At 37.3% G+C, this 17,233-nt stretch overlaps 1 protein-coding gene across 11 annotated transcripts in view; it reads left to right on the top strand.

Annotated features, from left to right (window-relative positions):
- The window catches only part of PLEKHA1 (pleckstrin homology domain containing A1), a 39,377-nt gene extending 25,537 nt beyond the window's left edge, over positions 1 to 13,840 (top strand). For 3 of the 11 annotated variants that reach the window (XM_030030781.2, XM_030030782.2, XM_030030783.2), the window contains exons 6-13: positions 272 to 403; positions 2,079 to 2,222; positions 3,245 to 3,313; positions 6,499 to 6,563; positions 7,389 to 7,452; positions 9,832 to 9,921; positions 11,030 to 11,104; positions 13,241 to 13,840. In XM_030030781.2, the coding sequence (XP_029886641.1) occupies positions 272 to 403; positions 2,079 to 2,222; positions 3,245 to 3,313; positions 6,499 to 6,563; positions 7,389 to 7,452; positions 9,832 to 9,921; positions 11,030 to 11,104; positions 13,241 to 13,570 (969 nt within the window). In that variant the 3' untranslated portion in view covers positions 13,571 to 13,840. Of the gene's footprint in view, positions 1 to 271; positions 404 to 2,078; positions 2,223 to 3,244; positions 3,314 to 6,498; positions 6,564 to 7,388; positions 7,453 to 9,831; positions 9,950 to 11,029; positions 11,135 to 13,240 lie in introns of all 11 variants that reach the window. The other 8 variants (XM_030030786.2, XM_041127370.1, XM_030030787.2 and 5 more) reach the window with 7 other exon arrangements.
- The last annotated feature ends 3,393 nt before the right edge of the window (positions 13,841 to 17,233 follow it).

Genomic DNA, 17,233 nt, shown 5'->3' with positions numbered 1-17,233 from the left:
CTTCTTGAAGATCAAGTATAGCACGGCAAAGCTGGGAATTGATTTTTAGACTTCAAGACACCTGGTGAAATGTCTTTATTGGCACCAGTTTTCTTTTTAGAACTAAAGCATAGCCATTGCAACAAATTTTCATGTAAGATATTTCTAGCCTTTTACAATTAGAGAACATTTGTTAAATCCTGCTGAAGACAAATTAAAAATTCTTGAGTAATGATAAGGGCTTTTTTAGGTCTTTATAAAACTTACGTTAATTATCATATTCCACTTTCAGGTACCAAAGCAGTCTGATCCTCTCTGTCAAATGGATAATGCAAACCGCCAAGCTGAAAGCCCAGGTGGAAAGAAGCAAGTCTCTTACAGGACAGAAATTGTTGGCGGTGTTCCTATCATTACACCTACCCAGGTAATAAATACTCTTAAAGCAAATTGGCTATTATTGATAGAGGAAGCTTTGTTGTTTGACAGGTGGGAATAGGTAATATATCACAATATAGCTGTCAGCTTCTCACCTTGCTCAGAGGACTTAAACTTTGATGTGCACCTTTTATTGATACTGACTGGGGTTTTTTGAGTATTTTATTCCCTTTATAAAAGATTATAGAGGATTATACAAGACTATAAAGAATTACTTGAGTATTGATTTTTGCTTACAGATATCGGTTAGTATGCTTAAAATGTCTTTTTGTGTGTTTGTGTGAAATGAATTGTTGGTGTTAACAATGCCAAAGTTCTGTCTTTTTAACTGCCAGGAAAAGTGAGCAAAAAAGGAGGTGATTAAATCAGCTGATTATATATACACTATGTTATTAGAGGGAGTAAGGATGACAGCAGATTAAATTATTGCAGAAGGGCCTTATGAAATAGCATGTGTGGATAAATAAGATAGCAAGTGAAACTCAGTGAAAATAAATGTGATGTAAGGGATTCTGGAAAAAACAATCCTAGTTTTTATAGAAAAAACTAGATTGTGAAATAACCATTTCCACTTGAGTGAGAGGTAAGAGTTACAGTCATACTATGAAAACATCATCTTGGTGTTTGGTAACAGTGAAGGAAAAACCCCACAAATATTAGGAGTTACTAGAGAAAGAATAAGGAGCGAAACAGAAAAATCTTTGTTGCTGTATAAATGCTGTCTTTGACCACGCCTTGATTACTGTGTCCAGTTTTGTTCTCATCTTAAACTAGAACTGGAAAGGTTCAGAGAAAAATTTCAAGCATGATTGGTCCACGTGGAATGATCTCCATATGAGGAACAATTGACTAGGCTAGTACTCTTCCGTGTGCTAAAGAAATAACTAAAGGAGGCTATAAGAACTCTACAAAATCACAATTGGCAGGACTGGATGGTATAAACTGTCTTTTCCAGTTTGAGAGCTATGGGCTTTTAAACAAAGCTAATGGTGTAACCAGGTGAAACAAAGGGAAGGAGTTCTTCTTTCCATGCATAATAAAACATAAGGTAGTGCTTGCCAAAAGGTGGCATGGATGCAAGAAACTTTCCTGAGTTTGAGAGATTGGACAAGTTCATGGAAGAAGAATCTATGCAGCATTAAAGATATAGACCTGTATCTGTTTCTGGAAGTTCCTTGTGCTTAAGAGAGTTACAGATGGGATTAATACCGTGTAAATGACATGTATACACCTGAACTGCATTTAAAAAGTTGGTGAATTCTGGTGTGGTTTACGGTCCTAGAAATAGCTTTTTCTTTGCTGTAGCCACATCTAGTGTTTTGCCCTTAAAAACACAGAACAAGTTTGCACTAAATACATGCATATATCTTGGTTTTAGGCCTGTAGCATTCTTCATCGAGTGTCTGTCAATATTGTTTGAGAATGCTCAGCACTTTCTTAGTTTAGTTTCTAAATGGAGCTTGCAAGTACTCAACCAGAGCCCTTAGAGAGTCTCATGAGTTGTCTCTGGAAATCAGTTGAAATTTTTTATCCTTTCAAGCAAATTGGAAATGGGATTTGTAAGCATGGGATGATGCAATTACTTCCTACTATAACTAGTACAGTTATTCTTTGACCTTTAGAAAAAACTGAGAGTATTCTGAACTTCCCTGCTTTTTTTCTAGAAAGAAGAAATCAGTGAGTGCAGTGACGGGGCTGATAGGAATTACCTGAAACGGTCACAAAGTCACCTTCCTTATTTCACTGCTAAGCATCCCCCAGATAATGCTATCATCAAAGCTGGCTACTGTGTAAAACAAGGAGCAGTGGTAAGTGTTTGAGATCGATGTGTTTAATTAATCAAGAACAAAGGTCCTAAGGTGATAGTTATACTTATCAAGTAGATGATTTAAAAAAAAAAGACATAATTACCAATAAGTTTAGCGCTACTGACAGTATTAAGGATGGCTAAAGATAAAACTTATCATCCAGTAGCATGTAATTTATGTCTGTATTACTTCTTTTCATGACTTTCTTCAGTGTTACGTTGTTGGAGATGTTTTGGAGAGGAAAAGTTGTGTGCACAGAGACTTTCACATTATGGTTAGTGCATGCAACTAGGAATTCTTCTGCTCTACGCTGATGTAGAGATCCTTACTTCACTTGCTAGAAGCATCTAAATTAAGGCAGAAGTTCAGTGTCTGCATGCTTTTTAAATCACTAAAATGTTTAGAAAAAGCTAATTTTTCAGTTCAGAGGAAGAATTATACAACTTGTCAGACTGATTAACACAAGTGGAACTGTTCACATGATGCCTTGCTAAAAGCAGGAACAGATAGTTCAGATTAAGGAAGATATGGATGCTTCGTGAGTTCTCAGACTCATTTTATCTTGGATTGTGAAGCTTCTTTTTTGTAACATTCCTTTTTTTAGTTAAAAATAAACTAGAAACCTTTAATGTACTGTCTTTTAACATTTCTTGCGGGGTATTTGTGCTGCTGAGTTGCTACAATTTTGGTGGAGATTGTTGAAAAATTCTTATAATAGAAAAGAGTAGCTTCCAGAATTTTTAATTTTTGCAGTTTAAAAAAAAAAAAAAAATATTCACTGGGCAGAGTCTTGCAGAATTCTTTTCAGGGCACTAGATGTATCTATATACACATGACATAAATATATATAATATATAAATTATAAACATTATAGATGAATAATCATAAATAGGAATTATACAATATAATATTGTACATGTAAACTAGAATTATAAATATATAAATACATGAATAATATATAACATGTAAGTATATTTTTATTTTATGTGTAAAATAAATATTTCTTTATTTTCCTTTAACAGATGAAGAACTGGAAGAGAAGATACTTTCAGTTAGATGAAAACACAATAGGATATTTCAAGTCTGAACTGGTAAGTTTCCAAATATGTGTTATTTTCTGGTGATAGTTGTGAGAAAATATAAAGAAATATGCTTGTATTTGAAAAATGTGCTGTGCAACTCAAGTCTGTGCTGTAATAACTTTTCATGATTGGGAAGAACAAAAAATTAATAGGGTGGCTGTTAATTCGGACTTCAATCTTCTGTTTAGAAACCTGTCTGTAGGGCACTGAAGAACAGTAACAGGTTATATTCTACAATCACCCTGAATTTTGTATTAGTATCTTATGTCACTTTGTACTCACATGTAATTAATTGTGTTCTTGAAACAGCTGATCATTATGTGCAGAGACAAAACTAATCTTGCAATTCTTAATTTAAAGTTAGAATTATGGGGTGTTTTATCATAGAAGTGATGGGATCTTTTCCCACACACTTGTTTCACCAGGGCAGCCAAGGCAGGCAAAGAACTCTGCTGTTCAGAAGCAACACTTACAGAGTTTGTTTTGGTTTCATGATCTTTCTTCCCCACTCATCACTCATCAACCTTTTGACAATTTTGACCAAATGTTAAGTGCCTTCAGGCTTCATTTAAAAATGAAATTTTAAATTTCCAGCTCATACTGGAGTCAGTCTGTTTTCCCCAAAAAGGAATCCCACACTTACCAAACATGAGAAAATCTACCTAAGGAATGAAGTCTGAGTTGTAGAGTATTATAAATTAAGGAAAATTGAGTTTACAGGCCAACTGTAAGATGTAAAATGTCAAGAAGCCGAATTTCAGGCTGTTTCTGAAGAGAACTTTTGCTTTACTTTTAATGAGGGAGTATACAACAATAGCAGGAGTTTGATCTTGCATCATTATCTTTGTTAAACTGTCAGCATAACACAATTCTGACTCATTGCCTATAATAAACCTTCTATTTTTATTAAAAAAAAAATCTGAATGCAGATTGCTCGCAAGCAAATTCTAATTCAGTGAAGAATTGTACCGTGTGAGAGTATACTAGAAAGATGGTAGAAATGCATACACTTTTAAAATTTCATTGTGCTCCTTTCCAGTTTAACTGTTTTGAACAATATAAAGTCTTGTAGTGTCCTCTACTCTTCAGGCTAATATCCCCTTGCTGCAGTTTGAGGAAGGTACTGGACTGAGCAGCTGTCAGACAACAGGGAAGTAGATCCTGCTTCACAATTTTTACTGAAATTATTTTTTTTTCCATTTTAAGAGAGTCATCCCTCTTCAGGGAAATACGTACTGAATAGATAGAGAATATAGTGGCCTTTTATTGATTAACCAAAGAATTCCATGGTTAGGAAACCTAATAATGATAATCATGTTTCATATAGTTTTTTAAACAATTAGCATCTGCCTTCTCTGAAACATACATGTTGGAGAGACATTTAATCCATACTGGAAAGAGCAAAACTTTCACAGGATGCAGCCCACCAAGAAGAAAACACCTGCAACAACTTAACTGTATGTCCATCAGACTTTTATTTATGTCCTACAAACACAAAAAGCATAAAGTTCTCTCTTCTGAAGATTTCAAGTGGTGAATGATTTCTTTCAGCAATGTGTAGGATCTCCTGTTCCTAATGAGACTAATACAAATATAGGAAAAAAGTTCAAGAGTGATTGTTTGTCATGCATTTGTGGTTAAGGTGGCTATGGCATGGAGGTCATATTCAGCTAGTGTGGCATCAGACATTTAATTCTGGAAAACTTCTTCCTATTGGACTTCAGTTCCCAATAGCTGCAGACTTCAGTGAAGTATGGCTCTTTCTTGAAGTTAGTTTGTCTTGACAGCCAGCCTGCTCACCAGTACTTCAAATGACTCTTGAGGTGCTGCTGTTTTGCATTTGTAGAAATTTGAGTTCTCTGCTCTCAAAAATGTAAAAAATGTTTGGGTTTTGTTTTTTTTTTTTTAATTGAAAAATGTGTAGATTCTGGGCATTTTTTTGTTGTGGTGGTTTGGTGTCGTGGCCCGTCCCTTCCCGTTAATGATCTCCTCTCTTCAGTTTGAGGAAGAACCCCCGTCAGTCTTCAGGTGGAGCATAGTGGAATACAGGCAATATCAGACTCCGAAAATTATAATTCCTGAGCTGAGGTCTTCCCTGCAACAGGTGTCTGTATTCCAAGGATGATCTTGCCGTTCACATTTGATGTGTTACTTTGAAAACTGTTGTAATGGATGAGTGAATGTAGGAAGAGCAGGGAGGGGAGACGGGGAAGAGGGGCAAAATAACTGAAAACATTGAGTTTTAAACTCTGTACTTCTGATCTGCTATAGAGACAAGTGATCTAATGAAAACTGACATTTGAGGATGGTTATATTTGGGTGACATTCGCTGTTTGCTATAACAACATAATTCTCTTAAGTATATGTAATGTAATAGAAATTGTAGAGAAAGTAATCATTCCAGAGTTGACAGCTTTTGTTTTGTCTATAAGCTGAAGCCAGCTGAAGTAGTCCATTGTAACATTGCTTAAAAAAAACACATTAGGAGGTAAAGTAAATTGTTGTTTGTGTTTTACTGCAACAACCACAGGAAAATAATAGTATGTATGACATTACGTTGTCATGGCAAAAGTGAAAGTATTTCTGTTTGAATGTTCTCACTTTTTTTCCTGTTGTGTGAAACTTTGACAGAATTGTAACACTTGTTTTTGTTACGGTAACAGAATTTTCATATGCTTTAAGAATACTTGCTCTTTTACAGGCTTTGGTACGATGGATTTCTTTGATTATTTTTAATTGTATTAAGTATAGGATACAATTCATCTTATTTAAAGCCATGTCATGCAGTACAATTAACAAAGCATCTTGTATTGTAGCATTTCATAGTAAATCAATATAATCATGATTTTACTGAAATAAGCTGCTTGAGACCAGATTGAATTTTCTGATCTAGTTAGGGGAGGGGGACAGGGCTGGTTGTCTCCATTATGGTAAGGTGAATGAATGCTTTTGGGTTTTTTACTTCTTGATTTTGCCTCCTCTTTGTTGCAAGTGCCATGGCTGGTTTAATACTTACAGAAGCAAATTAAATTTTGGTTAACATCACCTTTTGCATAAGTGACTGCCTTGAAAGTCTCATTTATGTAAGTCTGGTCCCATCAACTGTCTTAAACCTCTGGCTTTTTGACTATATTCTAGTTGTTAGATATGCTCTACTGAAATATTTCTGCCTTTTTTTTTTTTTTTTTCTCCAGGAAAAGGAACCTCTCAGGGTTATACCACTTAAGGAGGTCCATAAAGTTCAGGAATGCAAGCAAAGGTGAGGACGGAAGCACCGATGTGGTTACATGGGATGTAGTACACTGCTTTGTCATGGCCAGACTGCTCATTGGAAACAATGGAGAACTTTTTAATAACTTCAGTTAATGTATACATGTGTGATGCACAAGTAGTTTTGTGTATAAAACTGGTTTTGAGGGTTCTGCACTAGTGTGTGTTTCAAACTTGTAACATTCAGTAGAATGTAAATGCATTGGATAAGGGTGGAACAAAGGAGTATCATGCAATCATGAGTTAGAGATGCATGGGTGCTGTCTGATCTGAGGCAGCAATTTTAGGAGTCTCTATTCTGCTTATATAATCTCTAGACCTTTAGAGGACATTACCTTATGTTAAATGTCTGAATTTAGATCAGAATGCTCTTCCTGCTGTTTTCCTCCCACCAAATGGCAATATACTAAGGAGTTAATGGCCTTCGTAGTAGATCTTCTTGTTTTTAGTAGGCTACTGCTTAGGACTAATACTTTGCGAAGACATAACAAAATATAAATGTGAAATTTTGCAGAAATTTGACTAGAACATTAAATATTTTTAAACTTAACATGATATGGTTTAGAATGTTCCAATTAGAAATACATATAGTAACACGCATGCTGCTGATAAATTGAGTCTTAGGACTAAAATGAGTAAGAGATGCTGGTTTTCTTTTTCTAGTTGATATTTACCAAAAAAACAACAGTAGAGTGATAAAGAAATACAAAGGTCTTCAGACAACAAATGCTCTAGTTCTCCACATGTCCTAGAGTCTTTTTAAAATAGAAAGTCGTACTTGCTGTTGAAGTATTTTTGTGTGTTTCATTTACAGTGATATAATGATGAGAGACAATCTCTTTGAAATTGTAACAACTTCTCGAACCTTTTATGTACAGGTAATTTCTTTTTTTAAACTTTGGGCAAAAACAAGAGACTACTATAATCAAAACAAAGAAGTGCTGCTATTTTGCTTTTAAAGTGGGATTTAACTATGCCATGATTTTCAGAGGGAATGTGATCCTCGTATTTCAGAAAGATGCATGTAAGAAATATTCCACATAACAGCAAGTGTTATGTTGGTAGTGTATGAAAACAATAAACCCTAATGGGATTTTGTTGGCATTTGGGTCTTCAGATTCTGTAGGATCAACTCAATATTTTGTCTTTTATTTTGAAGTACTGAATTTTTATGTATAGTAATTGCATTCTCAGATTCCAGTTAGTTGCCACATTAAAATATCTCCTAAAGCACAGCAACATTTAGATTTCAGTACCTATTTGGTAATATGTATCCATATGTACTTTATTCACTGCATCCTTAACCATGTCACCTTCTAAATGTTTGAATATCATACAAATCACACAGACTTGCTTTTCCTAGCTGTGTGGGAATGGGATGCTTATAGTACTGGAAATAAGTTTTGAGTTTCTCTTGTAGGATCAGAAAGGCCTGTATAGTCCAATTATGGTGGGCTGACGCTGGCTGGGTGTCAGGTGCCCACCAAAGCCACTTGCTCACTCACCTCCTCAGCTGGACAGGGGAGAGAAAATATAACTAAATGCTCATGGGTTGAGAAAAGGACAGGGAGAGATCACTCACCAATTACCGTCATGGGCAAAACAGATTTGACTTGGGGAAAATTAATTTATTGCCAATCAAACCAGAGCAGGGTAATGAGAAATAAAACCACATCTTAAAACACCTTCCCCCCACCCCTCCCTTCTTCCCAGGCTTAACTGCACTCCCGATTTCTCCACCTCCTTCCCCACAGCGGTGCAGGGGAACGGGGGTTGTGGTCAGTTCATCACACGTTGTCTCTGCTGCTCCTTCCTCCTCCTCATGGGGAGGACTCCTCACTCTTACCCTGCTCCAGTGTGGGGTCCCTCCCATGGGAGACAGTCCTCCACCAACTTCTCCAGCATGGGTCCTTCCCACGGGCTGCAGTTCTTCAGGAACTTCTCCAGTGTGAGCCCTTCCCATGGGCTGCAGTCCTTCAGGCACAGCCTGTTCCAGCGTGGGTCCCCCGTGGGGTCACAAGTCCTGCCAGCAAACCTGCTCCAGCGTGGGCTCCTCTCTCCACGGGGCCGCAGGTCCTGCCAGGAGCCTGCTCCAGCGTGGGCTTCCCACGGGGTCCCAGCCTCCTTCGGGCATCCCCCTGCTCCGGCGTGGGGTCCTCCCCGGGCTGCAGGTGGAGATCTGCTCCCCCGTGGACCTCCCTGGGCTGCAGGGGGACAGCCTGCCTCACCGTGGTCTTCATCACCACGGGCTGCAGGGGAATCTCTGCTCCGGCGCCTGGAGCATCTCCTGCCCTCCTTCTGCACTGACCTGGGGGTCTGCAGGGCTGGGGCTCTCACATCTTCTCACTCCTCTCTCCGGCTGCAGTTGCACAGGTTTTTTTTTTCCCCCTTTTTAAATACGTTCTCCCAGAGGAGTTACCCCCATTGCTGATGGGCTCGGCCTTGGCCAGCGGCGGGTCTGTCTTGGAGCCGGCTGGCATTGGCTCTGTTGGACATGAGGGAAGCTTCTAGCAGCTTCTCACAGCAGCCACCTCTGTAGCCCCCCCGCTACCAAAATCTTGCCATGCCAGCCCAATATACCAATACAAGCAGTGGTGCCAGATGCTGAGTTTGAGCTGTCCTATAGCAGAACATAATTGAGTGACATGTTGCAGATATTTCTTGCTGGGTGGATGTGCTAGTTTAATAAAGCTGCAACCTAATTAGGAGATAGCTTTAGCTTTTTATCTGTCTTTATCCCAGATACGTACACCCTTGGTATTCACTGTTAATCTATTGCATCTTCGTTGGATTGTTGTTCTAAGTAAATGTTCAGCTGACCCCTGACAGAGACTGATTTTTATTTGACTGTAACTCTTCAGTAAATACCTCATAGAAGTGAAGTGCAACAGTGACTGAGAAGTACAGAAGTTATGTCATTGACCAAAGTCTGCTACGAGGGGTCGGCAGATCTCCTGTAAGAATTTCTGTGGGCATTTGATTTTTATTTTGCTGAAAGTAAAAATTTGAGTCTAGAATATGCAAATAGTACGAAAATACTTATTTCTTGCTTATTATTTTATAGAACCATATACATAATAATAGTAAATTCAGGGTACGATTTTAAGAAATGTCTGGTTTAAGAAATGGAAGTCCCTAAGGCTTTAAATAACAGACCACTAAAGTAGGGTAAGGCTGTCATTTTTATGCAGATGGTCAGGACACCGGGAAAGTTGAGAGTTGATTATGTTAAATGTAATGCATATTGTTTGATCCAGGCGGACAGTCCAGAAGACATGCACAGTTGGATAAAAGCAATTTCTGGGGCCATTGTAGCACAGCGGGGACCTGGAAGATCAGCAGCTTCCGTATGTTATTCTGAACCTCAGAGAAAATGTGATTAGTTGATACTCATTTGTGCACATGAAGTTCTAGTTGTTTTTTCCTTTCGCCTGTCCTCTATCCTGTCCTGTAGTAATGCAGCACCTTTGCATGAACTTTCATACAGACTGGCATAAAATACTTCGCGTTTTTAATTGAGCACTTATCTTAGTCTTATCTGTATGTAACTTTATGTGCGTTGTATTGTCTTGAACACATGGATAATGCAAGTGCTAACCTAGAAAAAAAAATATCTTCTGAGTTCAGCGTGATCTTTGTCACTACTACTAGTTTGGGAGTAAAATTGAAACTTTCTAATTCCTGCGAGGTGTTCCTGCTAATTGCTGAATTTTGCAGTCAAATTATGATATCCTGATTTGTTTTTAACAGCTCTTAGCTACTAAATTGTCATTCTCTGTTGTTGATAACTTATTCTATTGCAGATACAGATTCAAATTTAAAGTAACTTCTCTAAGAGATCTCTGCTCGCATGAATTAGTTTTTGCTGTTGGAAACGTAGTGTGAACACCATCTAGCATTACTGAACTGAGGCACTGTGACAAATCTTAATATTTGTGAAGCCATGTGGATGCCAACATTTCATAGATACTTGCATTTAAACTGTATTAGATGTTCAGTACAAAGTACATTAACTTGTGAACAGTGAACGTTACTGTAGTGTCACAGTGTCTCCAAGTATGTCCAGTTTTAACATGGAATACTTTACGGTTCAGATGTTGCAAGCTATGGTTTTCATTTTCTGGCTATGGGATGTTTTGTAATAAGCTGAATATATCATTACCCCCATAATCTGAAATCTGATAATTGAAGTCTGGCTTTTGACTACACATTTGCATTGATACTGTGTTTCTGTTAATTCAATCTAAGCTCTCAGTTATTTTTTGCAGCTGGGAGCTGCTTCATGCTTTTAAATAAAATTTCCTATCGGAAATTTTGTTTCTTTTTGGGGGAATGAAAATATGCAGATAACTCTTCCTTGTGTATGCTTTTTTTGTGGGGCTAACTGAGCAATCTAGCTATTACTGTCTGCATCACTTCTTTTTCCCCTCTCTTCTCTTCTTTCCCCAAGTATAGGTTACTCTAATCTTAGCTTTGCACTGTGTTCCAGATGCGGCAGGCCAGAAGGCTGTCGAATCCTTGTATACAGAGGTATACATCAAGAACTGGTGAATGCAGCACGTATGTGGGCTCTCATGTAAACTTGCCTTCTTAACGGAGGGCTAGGACTAGAGACTAATTTGCACTATAAAAAACTAAAAATAATGCTACCTGTTGCCATTACCATTACTGAAAACTAACTCATAAATTGTATCATTCGCTTACAGGTTTGCACTGTTTTTTCTTACTTTTAAAATAATTGGAAATTAAAAATGGCAAAAACATGTATTTATACTTCAAAGCATAGTATATGTTTAAACGTAAGTTATGTGATGTCATTTTAATAGGAAAGTATTAAACATAATTTGCATGAGAGTTCATATTTCCATTTTACTTTACATTTTTTTGAAACTGCGCAAAAGCAAAATTAAATTTAAGCTACCCACAAACTAATACAGATGCGTGCACACAAAAAATGCACGTCGTAACTCTAGTAATTGGAAGGATAATGTTGTAGCCTGATTTGCATGGCTTATAAGTCTCTGCATGAAATTATTAGTTCAAACGTAGAAGCATTATAATGTATAATCGGTACGCTGTTCAAAGCAGTACACCTTAGGAGTAATGCAGCAGCATAGTCTCTTAACTGTGAAATTACAGTCAGTGTGGGTAGTAAAATCTGAGCATCCTTCAGTTCAATTTAGCAAAAAGTTTATTATAGAGACCTTGTCCTAATATCCCTTATTTTTGTCCTATTTGTTGAACTAAAATTATTAATAATAAGAAGGATAGTAGGGAAATCGCTGAATCATATGTTCTCCTAAATCAAATATTTTTCTTAAAGTGGAGTATCAGGTCAAGTATGAAATAAGGCAATGTAAAAAATGTGAAATACTTCACTGAGATTGAACACAAAACTGAAGTCCAAAAAAAGTTGCACAGCTCCTTCACCCAATGATATTAGTTAATTTACAAAAAGAAATACAGTAGTACTTGGCAGAATCCATTATGATTAAATTTATGAATGCATGTCATAGCATTCGAAAAGAAGCTTGGAAAACTGCTGTGAAAAAATGTTTCATTTAGGATGTATAATTGCATCTTGGACACACATCTGTGATGGTTTTTTTGCTAACAAATGTGCTTGAAAAGTGACTTGATTTGTGTACGCACATGGGTTCGCAGATTTCTTTAGTTCACGTACTAACACTGGTGATGGCAGAAGTGGCAGCAGCTGCAGCTCCTAATGCATGCAAAGGGAAGTATTCACTGCATCATCGCACATCATTTTGATCATATCATTTAACACTGTATCCAGCGCTGGTTTAGATATCCTTAGGTATGTGAGACATCCTTACAGGACTGATAGATACGATGAAGAACCTGAGGAATTTTTTGTTCGGGAGATACAGCTGGAGGTCAGGCAGGATAACCTAGGACATCTAAAATGGCATTCTGTGCCTATGCTTTAGACATAAATCATTCCTAGGTAGTCTGGGAACTTCTTTCTATCACTGAGTAAATGGTGGAAGATAATTTTCACAGTATCAATCTAATAGAGTTATGTAAAGGTCAACAGAATGGCAGTTAATAATAAACACAAGAAAATAATGACAATTAGAAGGAATAGCTTAAAGATCAGTTTCCATTAACTTCGGAAATTGTTACATAGTCTTGATAGCATAAAATAGTTACTATTTTTGTTTGGTCCCTGGAACAATTCGGGAGATTGGTACCCCAAGAAGAGGGAACTGTAACATGTGCATTACTTCAGGATTTAGGATACGAGTGCCTGATGTATATGAATACCTTTGAATATGTTTTTCTCTTGGAAAGATGTCACTTTCGATGGCCTTTAAAGTGTTATCTTCAAAAGGTTACTTAGCATCTTAGTAAAATGAGAAGCCTCAATTTGCTGGACTATATTATAAAGTCTAAAGAGACGCTGAGCTTGATTTGAGAAATTTAATTTCCTCAAATGAAGAAACTGATGTTGCTGTCACATACTGCTGTAAGCTCACATTTAATAATACACTACCTTGAGAAAGCACCTGCCTCCTGCTGCTGTGGCTGATGCTTCGCTTTGTGTATTTTCTGCCTTGAATTTTTTTTCTGAGTGAAATCTGAAATTGCATCTTTCCAACATTATGTCAGTTACTTCTTCTGACGTGTGCTCTTCTTTTCCAGGAGCATACCGAGTCTTCTTCCGAACCCAACCATGCTCTCCGTTCTGCCGTCCCAGCCCCAGCCACCTCACATTCCACAGCCGCTCACGGCAGCCCTCTGGTCCCAAACCCTCACGCCAAATACCCTGCCTTGGAGAAGCGAGGATTTCACGAATCTTTTACCAAGGCCAAGCCAGGGAGCTACAAGATCCAGGTTGTCGCTCCAAGAGAATCAGCTCCCAAAGTGACTGAACGGGGCCTCTTGGAACCCCAAAGTAAAAATGGCACTCAGGAACAGGATCCTGGCCTTGTGGATCTGGATGATGCAAGCCTTCCAGTTAGTGATGTGTAGTGATGGAAGTGTTTGGAGAATGATCCATTTGTTCGGTCCTCTGATTTCCTTGCTCGGACTTTTAACCAAAGAAAATTATAGGAAATGAGAACAAAAAACCGGAACACTGATTTTTATATATGTATGTGTGTGTTTCTCTGCACACATGTGTATATATAATATGTTTGTATATTGCCTTTCAGCTGAGGGTCAGAAATGGACCTTACGCGTTTTCTCAAAGCCTGACAGTAAATCACTTACTAGGGAGGGGCCCAACTGCACAATTTGGGGGGGGGAGGAAGACAAAAACAAAAAAGTACTTCTGCAAGTAAGCAAGGTACCAGCAATTTGTCATTCCTAATCTGGCAAATTTACTAAATTTACAACTAATGTTATATTCTGGAGAACTTACTGCCAACAAATGTGATTATTTAATTTCATTTTGAATTACAGTAAGGTTTTAGGCATAGATGAGAATTGTTTCTCTCCATGACTTTCAGATACCAGGAAATGCAGAAAATGTTTCTTCTGTTCTTTAGGATCAACAGTGTCAACTGATTTGTTATCAGAACAAGAATTCTGAACTCCCTTGGAATTCTAATTATGGTGCTGTAAAATTTCCACTAAAATAATATTTTGAATAGTCAGCCTATTTTTGATGCACTCCTAAAGGTGGGTTATAACTTTTTGCACATTTGGATTTTAATGGACTGCATGTAATGGTGTTTTGGAGGGGGGAGAAGAGAAATTGGACTTTCAAATTTGGACACTTTAGATCTTTTGAACCAAGTAAGGGTTTATATTGTGTTACATTAGGCTTTGCAGCAATCTTTTTTTTAAATGTTTAAACGTATCGTTTGATTACTGTTTTGAGAATGGTTTTCTTATCAGTGCTTTGTGAACAGTTCTTGTTTCTATATTGATCAGTGGAAGACCTCCTCGTTTAGTCTTGTCATTATTGGTACTGAACTGTTCATAGTCATGCAATTGTGGCCTATAACTTTTGGTGCACTAATAATCTTAAGTGCCTGTGTTTTTTCTCACATTGTTGAAACACTTTTGAATTAGTTATGTACACAAACCATTCTTAATGGTTTTGAACGTTGGCTTGGAGTTGTTCTGAATAGCGTAGTTTGAAACAGCTATTTAAAATAGAAGACTTATGCTAGGGATACCAGTGTTCTGGTATTGCACCTACTAGCTGTGCAATATGTTTTTAAAAAATGAATAGTTGTTTGTGTACACTGTGTTATGGGGCTTCAGTGATGCAAATGAAAACCTTTACATTTCAAGTATTGGATTAGATTGTGTACTTTTCATCATTTTTGAAAAATGTTTGCTTTAATGAAAACCCCACAAATATCTCATGCTGCTGCTTATTGTGATTCAGATTGTCCAGCTTTGCGATACTTTTTTTTTTTGTCTACTGGAACCTAAGATAGATACCATACAAGTCCATCTTCTCTCCAACTTCCAAACTGACTTCCTGCTTGAGAGATATGGATGGCTTTACCACAATAATTTGTTGATCCAAGGATAGAATAATTGGTGTCATAAGAATGAGATACCATCTAATTTCAAAACTTTAAATTATATCAGCACCTTTTTTTTTTTTTTATCCATAAGCTAACTAACCACTGTCTTAAGGCAGTGGTGTTTGTAAATTACTGGTTTTGTTTGACTCTTTAGATATATGTGAAAACTACCACAGAATTGGAAGTTACTGTAAATGTCTGTACTAGTATTGTAGGTTTTAACTTCTATAAAGATAAAACAATAGCTCTTTAAAAGCTTATTTTTTCATAAATACATTCTGTGTGGAAGACACTTTGCATTGAAATATTTTTACTGTAGTCTAACATCTGAAATCATTTGCTCTGGTACAGCTTTCACACTGCATGTTCATTTTATTATATTTTGGTATTGGCAATTTTACACATTGGGTGGAGGTAAAGCAGCTCCATTATGGGACTTACAAAAAGAGGAAAAAAAAAAAAAGAAAAAAGAAAAGAACTACTGTTGTAGTTCAGTAGCACAGGGAAATATTTGTGGTTGGTAATTGTCAGGGTCTCCTATTTATCAGTACTTTTATAAATCTATGAAAATTGTTAAATTATTTTAGAAACAGTGCTGTAAATATGTCACATTTAAATTGTCAATAAATCAGTTTGGGTAACTTAAAATACATCTGACTGAGTTTCCTTGCACCGTGTTAAATATTTTATCAGAACAATATATTCCTTTTTAGCATAGAAGAGGTCAGATTATCTTTTATCCAGCTCTAACGTCTTTCTAATTCTTCAAATCTGATCAGATTGTGTAGCCTAAGAAAGAAATTTAACAGAATGAGCTGTCTTTCTTTTACTGTTCTCAGTTTCTTCTGTGGAATTTTTACATGTTATGCAAGGGAAATCGATCAGGTTTCTTTTGCATCAATGGAAGGGAAGAGGTGATGCATAGTAATGTCAAGTTAACCATTTGGAAACACTCAGGCACCATCTGAAAGGGTAAAAAAAACACCCCAGGAGGACAAAATGTAACATGCACTCTTCTGGTTTTATACCATTGCATAAGAAAGGTTCTCCCTCAAAAATGCTTTCCTGAAATAACGGCACCTATATGACATCTGGAAGCACCTCACTGTCTGTGTGGTAGACAGTGTGACATCATCACACTTGAGTGACTGCATTTCTCAAGTCTGTTTTTCCCTTTTGTGAAGCAGGACATTTAATCGGTCTGTCTCAATGGGACGCAAGCTTCAGATAAAGAACAGTAATTGAATAAGGTATTTTATATATGCTGTACACAGTTACCCAAATTCCAGTTTGACTGCGACATCTTCTGACTGTGAATTATTCCAGGTATGTACACATCTCCAGTTAAACTAGTATCAAAATGTGCATGCCGTTGGCCCCAACTTTTTACTCTGTAACATACGACTTCTAGAAGAGTCACTGCACTGAGTGTCTTGAAGCTTCCATTTTAACCAGTTGCACCACAGGCCAGAGTTGGTATGAAATGTGTATACACTTGTACCTTTGGTAGCCCATCTCCATTTAAACTAGACATTTTCAGTTTTATCCTAACATCACTAAGTTCCAAAAGCAGCCCAATTGCGGCAGTACAGAGTTGAAGTTTCAGTAAGGTCCTTGCTACGCCAAGTTAGATACTAATCCATGTACAGCGATGCAGTTTATTCTTCCTAGTAATAAATGTGAGAGTAAAATGCAATTACTGGCTGCAACTCAAACTCATTTAAAGGAGCTGAAAATACCGTTTCTAGTTCTATCTTACCGCATGCATCTCTGCTGTTTAGCTTTCAACTTTTTGATCCTCTAATTATTTTCCTAAAAATCTTAGTTACCTTTCCCAGCCAGTTGAGACCTGAACTGTGGTCACTGAAATGACTTGGGTGCTCTGTCTTACTCCCTGCTGTCTTGCATGTTTTCATTTGCTGTGTGCTTGCTGTTGCCCCTTTACTGAAGAGGGGATTGAGTTATTTTTTGTGGTTATAGATTTAAACCCACTGTGTTAGAATAAAAAATTTACAGAAATTGTAACTGCTAATTCTGCAGTCCACGTGCCTGAAGGTAACTGCCAAAGGGCAGAACGTAGTTTAATAAACTGGCATGTGCCTTAACCTCATGGAATAACAGGATGTCAGCACCACCTAGAGGTCGTGCT

This window comes from Aquila chrysaetos, chromosome 11 (assembly GCF_900496995.4).
Source record: "Aquila chrysaetos chrysaetos chromosome 11, bAquChr1.4, whole genome shotgun sequence".
In the NCBI taxonomy this organism is placed as follows: domain Eukaryota; kingdom Metazoa; phylum Chordata; class Aves; order Accipitriformes; family Accipitridae; genus Aquila; species Aquila chrysaetos.
The sequence above is the reverse complement of the archived record's forward strand: the minus strand, read 5'-3'. Positions and strand labels throughout refer to the sequence as shown.